Raw genomic sequence first — 14,052 nt, forward strand, 5'->3', positions numbered from 1 at the left:
CTTTTTCCTGGGCGTCAGTTGTCAGTTGCCCCATCTGGTTTAGCAGGGGTCCAACATTGCCCTTGCTTTTCCTCTGGCTCCCCACATACCTGATTTTAATAGTTTAATAGGATATCCCATTTCTTCTTACATACGTGCTTCTATTTAACCTACAAAAATTTTCAGTGATGGAATCCTGTGTGACATAAGTTACCAGAGAAGAAATCAACAATTGAAGGAATACCAATTCTTATTAAGAAATATGCATTTATAATATTAGGCAATTGTAAAAAATCAATTTTATCTTATTTCCAGCACTCTTTCCCATGAGTATAATCTTATTAATAATAAAATGAAAATCACTAGTATAGTGAGTTTAGCTTAATTCAATCTTTGGTTAATTAAATCCACCCTTCTATTTATTTAGTCCCACAGGAAACACATCATTTACCCTGTATGTAGCACAATTTGGTCATTTTACTTTGATTGCTTTCAGCAGGTATAATTAGATAATTCTTTAATTGGGGGAACACATGTTTTATCAATAAAGAGCACTTCTGTTTGAATGTTTCACATAACAGAGTGCTTCACTGGGGGGGAATGGTTTTCTTTGAGGACAGCAGTAAATTAGATTTCAGACAAAAACTGAAAAAAATGTTGACAAAAATATGGCAACACTGAGACCAAATACTTGTGGTGTTTTGGACATCTATTATTATTGACATTGAAGGATACTACATGGCTGCATACAAGCTACAGTGTGCTCTAGCCAGTCACATGCCAAACTGTTTTAGTGGAAAGATTATATAATCAAAATGAGAAGAAGAAACTATAGTGGTTATGATATGGGTTATAAATTAGTTAGATTAGGCAGATTAATACAGTGTCACCAGAATTAAAAGTTCTCTCCTAGGGCTGGGTTCTGGTCTTGCATGTCAGCATGTAGGCTTGTTGAAGCAAGAGGGAGTGGAATTTTTTTCCTTTTATTGTTAAGTCACGTGTCTACCTGGGGTAGATGGCCCTTTGAGACAGTTCTGCTTGTATATATATGCATGATCCTTCCTTACGGAAATCAAAGGGTTTGCAGTTTACCCCAATAAGAGCAAGACTGAGCCCTACGCAAGTGTGGGTATGCACGGAAACCAAGAAGATTTTAATATGCTTAGCTTTCACTGTGAACGTATTAAAATACAATTCTGGGGGTGGGGTTTTCTTGTTTTGTTTTGTGGTTGTTTTTTGTTTCTTTTAAGTAAATCAATAATGCATGAACATTTACACAATAGAACCAGCACTAAGACGTGGATCTGGCAAGCACTCGCATGAACACTGCTTTTGAAGTCAGTGGGATCACTAGCATAATACTGCAAATGAAGGCTTGTCTACATAAGGAAATAGATTGTATGTCCTTGAAAATCAGATTTAATGCAATGTAGTGTCATGTCTTTTATCTCCCTTGTTCCTACTGCTCTGTTAAAGTCTTATGCCTGATTTTAACTTATAACAGACATAATCTTATGCCTGATTTTAACTGTCCCACTGGGGGAGGAGGAGTGGCATTCATTTGGTGGTGAATTTTAGGTTTACTATGGGGTTACCCTTGATAGATAATTTATATTGCTTTAATTTTTTATTATTTTTTTTAACCTTTTTCATTTTAATGACTTTAATTCTTCACTTTCCTTTTAAGTGAAGTTTTTAAACCAACTGTCCAGTTTATTTAATACCATAGTTTCATAGTTAATAGTTTCATAGTTGGTAGGGTCAGAAGAGACCTGAGCAGATCATCAACTCCGACCCCCTGCCATGGGCAGGAAAGGATGCTGGGGTCAAACAACCCCTGGTAGTTGATTATCTAGCCTCCTTTTGAAGACCCCCAGGGTAGGAGCGAGCACCATTTCCCTTGGAAGTTGGTTCAAGATCCTAGCCGCCGTGAATGTGAAGTAGTGCCTCCTGGTATCTAGCCTAAATCTACTTTCAGTCAACTTATGGCCATTGTTCCTTGTTACTCCCAGTAGTGCTCAGGGGAACAGGGACTCTCCCATTGCCTGCTGGTCCCCCTTGGCCAGTTTATAGACAGCCACCAGATCCCCTCTCAGCCTCCTCTTGTGGAGGCTGAACAGGTTCAGGTCCCATAGACTCCCCTTGTAGGGCTGCCTTGCTGCCCCCTGATCATGTGAGTGGCCTTCCTCTGGACCCTCTCAATGCTGGCCACATTCCTCCTGAAGTGCAGTGCCTAGAACTGGACACAGTACTCCAACTGCGACCTGACCAGTGTTGCATAGAGGGGGAGGATCACCTCCTTGGACCTGCTCGTGGTGCATCTGTGGATGCATGACAAGGTGTGGTTAGCCTTACTGACCACGTCCTCACATTGGCGGCCCATGTTCATCTTGGAATCAGCAATGACTCCAAGTTCCTTTTCTGCCTCTGTGCTGATGAGAAGGGAGTTCCCCAGCCTGTAGGTCTGCTATCACAATCTTTTTGTGCTGTTACAAAACCCCACTTATTCCAGAACACACTACCATTAGTAAGCAAAGAGTTACAAGGAAACTCTTACGTACTCATTTGAGTCGGTATGCTACTCCCTGACTTTAATCCTGGATCAGCATTTTGGCTCTGCTGAGCACTAATAGGGGAAAAAGAGAAATGTACAAGTGATCTATAAGCAAGAATTGTCTCTATATATAGAAGTTTTCCATGAAGCACCAGATGGTCTTTCTAGGTTAATGGCAAAAGTGAATTGGCTTCAACCACGCATTACTGACTGACTTGATAGAACTTGCTGTTTCTGCTCCAAAAATGCATTCTGACACCATAAAATGTTTTCCTGACCTATAAGACAAAAGTATTAAACAAAAATTGTCTTCATGCAATAAATTCTCCTCACACATCAAGTGTTGAGGTTTTCTTATGTTCTGTGTAGCTGGTTTGAGATGATCTTTGTTCTGGGATTTTGTGATAGGAGTACATGACAATTAACTAATAACAGTCTATATTGTCATAGCTTTTAGCCATGCAGAGGTGTAAGATTCCCAACCACCACCTTAATCTTCTGCTTAGTTGCAATTCTGACTGCCCGTCATACTTGTATTCTGCTTTTATATATATAAATATAAACCAGACACTGTATTGTATGTGTGCATGTATGAATATATATATTTGTGTGCTTGTATATAACATACATACATATATAGTTGTGTATATAATTCTAATTATTATATATACTCATACACATGTACACACCCCCATGCACAATACAGTCTAATTACTTCCTCTGCAAGCAAGTGGCTAGAAGGGGTAAGCAGTGGGATGTGTCCTTGCTCAATAGACCCTCAGGCTTTGCCCTGCCAGCCAAGATCAGGTATCTGAGCACATGAGCTGCTCTGTCAAAAACAGTAACATAACTCCACATCCAAGAAAGTGAGGAGCAGGGTTTTGGTGTTGTGACCAGTAAGCGTTCTGGAGAACAGGCAATTGTTGGCAAAAACAAATAAGCAAGCTAAGTGAGCAGAGGACAAGCAGAAAGGCCTTCACACTAGTATCTGTCATTCACTTTCTCAGCAAATACACAGCTCCTCTGTGTTAATAACTTACTAACAATCTGTGTCCCTGCCTATTTTACAGGATGACAACTGAGTTTTTTCCCAGTGATAAGAGTGTAGCCTCTGTTAGCTTCTTGATCTCTTCATTATGCAGGCAAATACTTACTAAGTGAAAAAGCTTTTAAAGATGCATTATAAGGATTATAAGGATTGTTTGTTCAAATGCAGTGTAAAGCAGAGCAAAGCCAGCTGGATACAAGATTCCCTTAGTAAATAATTGCAGTAACAATCCCCATCTAAATGTATTGTCTATAAGTAGCAGTTGGGCAAGCTACAAGGGTGGAGGAGGATGTATGTGTGTTTCTGTATGCACATTTAAGTATCATATTTCTTAAGGGCTAGGGACAGAAGTTGCACACAAGCTGGTTTAAGTGATCAGAAACTGGTTTAAACCTGTAACTGGACAGAAGTTCAGTGCACATAAACCAGTTTCAAAATGACTGAAACTGGTTTAAGATAAACCTGGTAGAATGTAGTATCAGCCTTAACACATCTGGGTCAAACCGATTTATGAAACTTCTGCCCCAGACCAATTCCTGGTTCAAATTAAATCACCATCCCCCAGCATACCAGCATGCTTTCGAGTCCTGGCTGAGCTGTGCTGTCTGCTCCAGCAGAGAAGGGTTGAGGGTGAAGGGGAGACAGGGACTGCCCTCCCCAAGCAAACCCTAGCTGGGTTCTGGAGCTGGGGGGGTTAAACAGAGCTGCTTTGCTTTGCTTAACTTAGTGTGACTGTGAACTACAAATCCAGAGGCACCTGGAAACAGGAAGAAGTGATGAGCAACCCTGCACAGTCCTACTGCTGTGATTCTGGACTGCAAAACCCAGAGACCTCAGGGGCAGCAGAAAGATGATGCAAACACACAGCCCATGCTGGCTGCGTGCCAAAGAGTCATGCTCTTGTGCCTCCCAGCTTCTGGCCTGGGTCACTGCAGGCATGTGGCTACAAAAAGTAAATGTTTGTTCACTTGTTAGTTAGTTTAATCTCTGCAGCTAAGATCAACGTACAAAGACTGAATCGATTCAGCCCCGGCTTTTTGACTGTCTGTACTTTTAAGAAAGCTTGGATTACAGAGAAAATTGACTCACCACTTCCACCTTCACTACCACTTGATTTCTTTACCCTGATTTCTAACTTAAACCTCTTAGACCTTTAACAAAGTCTTCAGCCTTTTTTCTTTCTTAAAGAAAAAGCTGTAAATGGGAGCTTAAGCCATGAGCAGTGTGATCACAAATGGTCAGCCTAGTGGCCACTGTACCAAACAAGTAGTAGAGCAAAGATGTTCCTTGCAAGACTGTAATTCATTTTCTCAGCTTTGCATTCAAGACCATTAGTTGTGGGTATATTTCTGTTTAGGGGATGTAACATGGTATAAAATGTGGAGGAAAAATGGTTGCCTTAAGCAATCTGGGTTTGTTTTATTCCTAGGGTCTACATTTAAAAAAAAGAAAATGAAAATATGCTGTTGCTTTGTGCAAGTTACTTAAATCTCTTTTGGCCTCTTATGTTATATCCCCATTTTGTGGGGTGTTCTGGAGATGAAGCCATTGCTATACTGCAGTGACCAAATACAGTATTGGACGGTGCCGTGTAAAAACCTAGGTAGGTTAATGTGTGCTAAAATGAACCAATGCATGGAATGACAATTTTTTTCCTGTTGGATACTTACCAAATAGGAAATACATCCTTCTCCCCTCCCCAGATATTCAATATGATTCCTGGCCACAAGTTTATATGAGGAGTCATTGATTGTATTTCTGTACATGTAGCAACTTTCTTTAATACTATAACGCTGTCAGGTGCAACAGACTTCCCAAGCTTTCACAAAATTCATATGAACTTAGTTGTCATTCAAAAGAGATGGTTTACCTGAAAAATATGTAGTTAAAAATTGCATTGTCAAAACAGTCTTTTCAAAAGAAGTCTTTCCCTATTATACTTGTGTAATTGGAACATGTGAATAATATAAGAAGTACAGAGGAAGTTGGAAATTATAAAGAATTTAGTGGTATTGCATATATCTAATAAAGTATTTCACTGTCAGTTTCAAATTTACAGCATTTTTCTTTTCTCTCCTCCAACTTCTTAGATTCATTAGTGACATCATTCCCTTTTTTGGGGAAAAGATACCGGAAAACCCATTTTATAGTGGGGCAAGTCACAATAGTGATAATATATATCCCTTTACAAAAAGGGTATTTAAAATGGGTCAAGTAAATTCAGTTTTTCATCTTCTCCATCATATCAGGAATTAATAGCACATGAAGGTGTTTATCTGCTGAAGTAGATGAAATACTGTGTTCTAGTAATCTTCTGGTGGTAGCTAAAGTGTGTGAAGAACTGCAGCTGATTAGTTTTCTTTGATTTGTTTTCACTTGTGGCACCCACTGGTGGCAGAAGAACAGAACTACTAGATCAACATATATTTGAAAATGTCTTATGTAAAATGCCTTGTGTTTAAAGGAGCATTTTAGAAGTGTCCCAAAGATGTAAAAGCATCTTTATTGGCTGCAGAAATTATTTCGAAGGAATCTACTTTTGTATCCAGCACAACATACACTTACCCCCTTTGCTTCTAATTGCCTTGCAGAAGCCTGAAAATATTGCATTGCAATGTTGTAATTTTCAGTCCTTCACAGCACCAATCCAGTTTTCTTTCAGGGAAAGTATGCAGGAGGGCTGTTACCAGAATTTGGAGGTGCTGTCTTGGATCAAAGAGAGGAACAATTCTTTTGGTGGAGGGGAGAGGGAAGGTCTTAATGTTAATGTATAATAAAGTTCAAATAATTTGCATGTTTCAAAACTTTTGCATAAGCGTGCATTGATCTCACTGTGCCTCCTGGAAAAAAAAACCCAGATTTTTTTAAAGAATAAAATCCTTAAATTTTTCAGGCTGAAAATTTGACTTTGAAATTAACACTTGCTTAAGAATTTATTTTGGATTCTAAATACCAGTTTAAAATATCTGTAACATTTCTCTTGAGAAAGTATGTTTCTTTAAGTAGGCAGGGTGGAGAATTGCATTTTACCAAATCAAGTCAAGTCAGTCTCAAGGCCACTGTAACTGCTGGGGCACCTTAGATGCTGTAACAACCCTCCTCTCCCACTCTGCCCTGTGTTTAACTAGCTTTTTGCACTCGGTCAGTTGAAGCCCTATCCAGTCCTTAATATTGGTTCCCCAGCTCTTCTTGGATCTACTTCTTTTTCTCTTTTGCTCCACTGTGCCCTGCATTATGATGTTGGCAAGGGTGTCCAGCCTTGTCATGATGTGTCCAAACCATTGCAGCTTCTTTCATCATACACCTTCCAACAACAGTTTGTAGGTTCCAGTTTCTGGACTGATTTACTGCTTGGTATACTCATTGGTTCGGTGATCAGTGTACGAGATACACAGCAGTCTCCTAAAGCAGCACATTTCAAATGCCTCAATTCAGTTCTCTAACTTCATATTAAGCATCCATGCCTCACAGGAAAATAAACCAAATAAATACTATTTAATAAGCTGTCTACTCTGACCAAAAAAAAAGTAATATTTGTTTTCAATGACCGGAATCATTTTAGTCTTTAGAGGAGTGTGTTGTATGCTGAATACATGGGTGCATATGTCCATAGCGTTTAGAAATCTTTGCTGCCATAGAAGTTTTGAGATCTGCTGTAGTTCTACAATGCATTTTTTAATGAGAATTCCAAAAGAGATATTATTAATACAAACAATGTATGTAAAGCCCCTTGATATTAGCTTTTGGAATACTCAACCAAAAGGCATCCAAGGTAGTAACCATTGGTATTCTCAACCTTTTAGATGCTTTAAATATATTTGTTCATTTTAAATAGCTGCTGCTTTTTTTTTTTTAAAGTATAAAGCTCCTCAAATGACCACAGGGATGACTCCTACTTTGAAAGAAGTGCCAAAAATCCATGTAAGATCTGCAAGTCCCCCTATAACCTCATAGGTATTGTATGATGTGCTAGTTACTGGATGGACTCAGCGATAAATCTTGTCACAATTTATCTTTTGCCTGTATGTAATGATGTGTAGACAATGTCCTATTCTGAACATTGTGTTTTACAGGGACATGGCTGAAGAGTAGTTTAGGCGTTGTACAACAAGATGGAAATCAGCTGACTTGGACATACATTGCACCACAGTTGGGTTATTGGGTTGCAGCCATGTCTCCTACTATCCCGGGTGAGAGTAATTTAATCTTATTAATGTATTCAGTAACAAATATTAACTTATTTATATTTTTCCAAATTACCTCGTATGAGATGTCACAGCTTAATGAAAAATAGATTATTCAAAAGTAGATTTGCAAAGAAAGTGTTACATTTTTTAGAGGAGGGGACCTTGTACTTGAACACAAATATTCTTGTTTTAAGAATTCAGAACCTTCATACAACTTAAATAAGTAAGTTTTTAGTACAATATCCCTTGCTGTGATGTCACCCATGTCATCACTAGCAACTAAATGTTGCTGGTAAATGAGGGAAATAATAACATTGGTTTAGTTTGAGTTCCAGCAGTTATGCACACGTCCAATTTTCACCTGAAACTAATACAGTCTTAGGCTGCATGCTAATTAATTGATATTTTCATTAGTTTATCAAATGTTTAATTTCTTTGGGCACCTGCTATAATCTCAATGACTTCATTAAACTTATGCCAAGCATAGGGTTAGGGTGGAATTTGACCCTAAACAAGTAAAGAACTAGTGTCTGAAACAGCCTAATTCACCATTTAGGCTGAATTGGAAGCCTTTCCTTTGCGGATTCATCAGTTGACATCCAGGAGGATTTTTAAGTAATTTAGAAATCAGTGGGACCTCTCTGTTGCTAGTACTTATACTCCTCTTAAACTGTTAACATTACAGCTGGATTTCAACACCTCTCCCCCCACCACGCTAGTTTAGCTCACTAGCAGAGTTGTCCTGCCATGTATAATCAGAGGCTCTTCCGTTTAAACCAAGTGCAAACCACCTCTTCTGAGATTTCATTTATTTAAGGTTTTGATCAACTTGAAAACAAAGGTAGCCTGACTGAAACTACCTCGCCCTGACTATGCAAATACACTGAGCTCTGTCTGTCAAACAAAGCAACCTGCGCTGCAGGGATTTCTTCTTTGTATGTTTTTCTGTAGTTTCCACAAGCCTTCCTGGTAGCTCTCTTTCCTTTTAAGTTTCTGTTCGAGCTTATGCTACCAAAGTAAAATTGCTGAAACATGCAGCTGTCTCAGTGCTGAACAAGACTCAGTTGCAGGTGTAGATAAAGACAAACTGTATCTTTAATTCAAAGCAATCTGCCAGAAGTAACCGTGCTTTTAAAAATACAACTGTTAGCCAGATGTTTCTCTGATGCATCTTTGATTTTTAATAGAGTTTCACCACTTGTAATTTTGATCCCTTATTTAACATATTTTGCAACATCAGTTTGCACTAGTCTTTAAAGATTTTTCGTTAGCGTTGAGTTCTGTTTGTATTCTGAATTGCCATCCTGTCAGAGCCTCCGTCAAGATTTCTCAAACTTTGGCATGATAGACACCATGGTTTACTAGAGATTCTAATAACCATCTCCCTTCTTATCCACATAAGTCTGTTGCAACTGTATTGTATACAACTACTAGATATATTTAGTAGTAGTAGTATACAGACCAAAGTATAGGATTATCTTTCACGTTGTCTAATGCAACAGGCCAGATCCTGTTTTTTACTACACCACCTTGCCTGAAAAGAAAAATTGGGCCTGTATATCATACAGTGGTAAGGATAAAACATGAGTGAATTGGTACATGTGCAAAACCTATCTGCATTTGTGTGTTTATCTCTGTGAATAAAGATTGCACTGACCATTCTAAAAAAAATAACATTATTAAATTAGGGACTTGCCTTTCAAAGATGCTAAAGATCTGCAGCTTCTCTTGACTTGAACTGGAAACACCTGTCTTCTCTAAATAAGATGTGTCACATCTACAGCTTATTGCAAGGTGATAAAATTGTGAGTAAAAAGAAATCTGAATAGGCAAACAAGGGTCAGCAGCAATTCTGCTCTGTGCACACCTCTCTGAGAGCTTTGCAGTGGCTTCCCAACTGTGGCATGGCAATTGAGTTATAAAGCATGTCCCTTTTGGAATCAGGTAAATTTCCACAGAACAGGCTATTGGCATTGTAGCCCTCTCCACAATATTCCCCCCTCTCATACAGCACAAGAAATGAGAGAGCAGCTAAAAAGAGAGTTACTTGTTTATTATCTTGAAAGCAAGGGAGTAGTTGTCATCATTTGCAGCTTATAATGCCTCACTTTGTTGAAAGGTCGTCACAAGTCTAAATTCTTTTTTTCTGGCCTTCTAGGTCCCATTGTAACACAGGACATTACCAGCTATCACACAGTGTTTCTTTTGGCAATTTTAGGAGGGATGACTCTCATTCTTCTGGTTTTGTTCTGTCTCCTTTTGTATTATTGCAGGTAATGTTTATTGTTTTGATGATTCGTTTCACATTGAAAATGTAAGCATCCCTACTCGCTCAATAATGACATTATTCATTCTCTGTTTCACATTTATATATATGCACCACACACATGTGCATGCACACGCACACACGCACCTTGATTTGAACTTCAAAATAAATGACATGGTAAGACAGTCCCTAGCTGCATACAGCGCAAGTTGTTTTCCCGGGTCTATTAAGTGGGGAGTTGTAAATTTATACATCCCCATAATTCACACAGTTAAGTTCTCCGTACAGAATTAGACCTTGAAACTTTACATTGAAAAGAAGACAGTGCATCTTGAGTCTTAAATCCATTTGTTTCAGTGCTGCATGGATGATTTCAATAATTTTTGTTTTAAAATGCTAAACTTTTATTTAATGAACATGCATCACTGACTTGAAGTTTGCATCGTCCAGGCAGTTGCTCCAGTTTAATATTATTCATTCAGGAGGTTTCCCAAATTCTTGTTTACTTTTATTCTTTATGTTTAACTGTTGTTGCTAAAGAGTTGAGCTTTCAATTGCTGCTTGAAATGCTTTTATTGTTGCACACTCATTGGTCTTATATGTACATTAGTTATAAACATAGAATTTTTTATGGCTTATTGCAGGAGGAAATGTATAAAACCACGTCAGCACCATAAGAAATTGCAGCTTTCCACAGCACTGGATGGTTCTAAGAAGGATCAATCAACCTCCATGTCTCACATCAACTTAATATTTTCCCGACGGGAGTCAGAATTTCCTGGAGGCATGTCTGGTACTAGCAATGGACACACTGAAACATCAGGCACCAAGGAGTTAATAAGTGCTGTCCACATGGAAATGGTGTCTCCTAGTGGAGAAGCAGATATGCATACACCTATGCTCAAACATTCATACAGTACTTCCCAGGAATTTAGTTCCCGAGAAGAACTGCTTTCAGGTGAGAAAGACAAAAGCAGAATCTCCTTGGAGAGCCTGAATCCTAGTGGGACTTTAATAAAAGACTATCAGGAATCAGCAGATACTTTTCCTTTAAAAACAAGAAAATCTACAGAAATACCAGAAGGCTATGAGTCTCCTATCAAAGAAGATTTCAGGAGAAGTTACAATGCTATGCTGTCTCAGCCTTTATTTGAAAAGCAAGAGAGAGAGATTCAAGTATCCCTAAACCACATTTCTACAGGAAGTAAATACAATATTCAGGAACAAATATACCCTACACCTTCAGCCCCTGAAAAAGAACTGCTGGACTGCAGACCAACTGAATGTATGATGTCTCGGTCTGTTGATCATCTTGAACGACCAACATCTTTTCCTCGACCGGGTCAGTTGATCTGCTGCAATTCTGTTGATCAAGTCAATGACAGTGTTTACAGAAAAGTGTTGCCTGCATTGGTCATCCCAGGTCATTACATGAAATTACCAGGAGAACACCCTTTCGTTAGTCAACCACTCGTTGTCCCTACTGACCAGCAAATTGATATAGAAAGACTGCAGGCTGAGCTTTCCAACCCTCATGCACAGCTTTTTCCACATCCTCCCCAACAGATACAATCCCAACAGTTATCATCACAAGCAATATCTCAACAACATTTGCAAGATGCAGGTGCAGCTGAATGGAATCCACAGAATGCTTCCATGTCAGAGTCTATATCCATTCCTGCCTCACTTAATGATGCATCTTTGGCTCAGATGAATAGTGAAGTGCAGCTTCTCACAGAAAAAGCTTTGATGGAGCTTGGAGGTGGAAAGCCACTGCCTCATCCTCGAGCATGGTTTGTTTCTCTTGATGGACGTTCAAATGCTCATGTTAGACATTCATACATTGATCTCCAAAGAGCTGGAAGGAATGGAAGTAATGATGCCAGTTTGGATTCTGGTGTTGACATGAATGAACCCAAATCTGCCCGAAAAGGAAGAGTAGATCATTTACCCATTCAGCAGATTCACCAGCCAGTGCAGGAGCACCAGCAAAGAGAACAGAGAGTGTCAGATAGTACAGCTTACACACAGCTTGTGTATTTGGATGATATGGACCAAAGTGGCAGTGAATGTGGAACAGCAGTTTGCAGCCCTGAGGACAGCACTCTAAGATGCCTATTGGATGGGACTAGTAAAAGAAGTGTCCAGTTGCCCAGCCTGCAGGAGGAAACAACAAAAAGAACTGTAGAAATGCAACCAGAGCCATTAACTAGCCCTGAACATGGGGCATCTGTCCATGATGACGATGATGATGAGGATGACGACCAAGGAGAAGATAAAAAGAGTCCTTGGCAGAAACGAGAGGAGAGACCACTGATGGCTTTCAATATAAAATGAGCTATTGAAAAAAAATCTGCTTTTCAGTGGAGTATAATTGCCAAATATTCTTTCTGTGGAAGTGCTTGATTGTGGAAGAAAAAAGAAAAAAAAAAACTGTGGTGGGCAGCATTTGACAGAACTTAAAATGCATTACTGTGTAAATGTTAGAGAGTTAAAATCGTTATTCTGACTTAATGGATGCCTCCAGTGAGATAGGTGAAAGAAGAGTGTGATTGTTAATCCATTTACTTGATATTAGTCATTAAGGATGTTGAAAATACTGACAAATTGTTTTGGCTGGTTTATGACCTCAGTCTCCTTTCTAGTGGGAGCTCGTGAAACTTTGTTATGTTTTCTTAAGCCAATTTTATCTTGATAATGCTACTGAAGAAATACCTAAAAACAGAAGTGTGACACTTAGTGTCTAAAATTATGCATTATCTCAATGGAAGGCTATGCATTGCTGCTTTTTAGTAATATTTTGCTTATACTATGCTTTTCTTATTTTTACAAGTTGGTTGTAAACATTTTATGTCATTATTATAATCTATTCAGCAATTTGTCTTAATGTAAAACTGCAGGAAACTTGAGTAGCATCCCTTGGTATCAAAGCCTTTTTATAAAACCAAACTGAACTTTGTGTCAACTAGGAGTCCTCCAATTCTGGTCCCATTAACTCAAAGTGCCTTTTTTACAGTAACAATGAAGAGTCCCTTCTTTTGCTAACTCCTTTTAATTGACCCTGTTTGGATTTTATAAATATATGAAATTATACCTTTTCTTTTAAACTGCATGCCAAGTGTCCCATTTGTACTGAGCATTTCTCATTTCAATACGGTGTATTCAGTAGCTATCATGTGTACTGTGGATTCTCGTTTAGCCAAGGTAGACTTAGAGAACATTTTCATGACCCAAAATAGCCAAGAAAATAGTGTCATTGACTGTATATATGGTTACTATTCTCTAGAATCTTATGAGCTAAGCTTGCTCATGTAATGTGGATGATGGGCTGAGCAAGTGGACTGAATGTGTCTAAAAACATTTTGAAGAAAAAAAATTATGTACTATCCAAAAGTGCCAGAGTTATTCTTCTGTGCTTTCTCCATACAGAGCTGCTTGGTTATCCAAAAATTATAAATAAAAATAAACTTTAAAAAAAAATAGCTTTGTGGGTTGTTTATTTCCTGCTGTGGAGTGTGTTCACTTTGTCTGTACATATAAGTTACTAGGTAAAATGATTTTGGTTCACTTTTTGCTGTGCAAACATCCATCTATATGATTCATTACGTGTTCAAAAGAATATATCATTGCTAAAGATTAATTAAGTCCGTATTTACCCAAGGCTCCCCCCCTCCCCTCCTCTAATCCCCTGTTCAGGAAACCTGAAAGCACTTAACGATCATAGGAAAGTAAGGCTGGAAAGGATCACATAAGGTCATCTAGTCCAGCTGCCTACTCAAGGCAGGATCATCCCTGACTAAACCATCCCAGCCAAGGATGAAAATGCCACAGTTTCTCTAGCTATAGAGCACTGAAATCCATAGGAGTGAAATCCTGGCCTTACTGAAGTCAATGGGAGTCTTGAAGTCAATGGGGCCAGATTTTTCTCTTAAGATAGGCGTGTCAAAGATATGGCCTGCAGTGCTGTCCCTGGGTCTGAGTTAACCCAGGTGGCGTGTGTCAGACCAGCCACACATGC

General features: G+C 38.8%; 1 protein-coding gene across 3 annotated transcripts in view; it reads left to right on the plus strand.

Moving 5' to 3' along the window:
• Positions 1–13,272, plus strand: part of FAM171A1 (family with sequence similarity 171 member A1) — a 114,817-nt gene extending 101,545 nt beyond the window's left edge. For all 3 annotated transcript variants that reach the window (XM_019532618.1, XM_019532626.1, XM_019532633.1), the window contains 3 exons: positions 7,655–7,771; positions 9,927–10,041; positions 10,679–13,272. In XM_019532618.1, coding sequence (XP_019388163.1) covers positions 7,655–7,771; positions 9,927–10,041; positions 10,679–12,371 — 1,925 coding nt within the window. In that variant the 3' untranslated portion in view covers positions 12,372–13,272. The remainder of the gene's footprint in view (positions 1–7,654; positions 7,772–9,926; positions 10,042–10,678) is intronic.
• Positions 13,273–14,052: the final 780 nt, after the last annotated feature.

Source organism: Crocodylus porosus, unplaced genomic scaffold (genome assembly GCF_001723895.1).
Source record: "Crocodylus porosus isolate Cpor-Errol unplaced genomic scaffold, CroPor_comp1, whole genome shotgun sequence".
Lineage (NCBI taxonomy): Eukaryota > Metazoa > Chordata > Crocodylia > Crocodylidae > Crocodylus > Crocodylus porosus.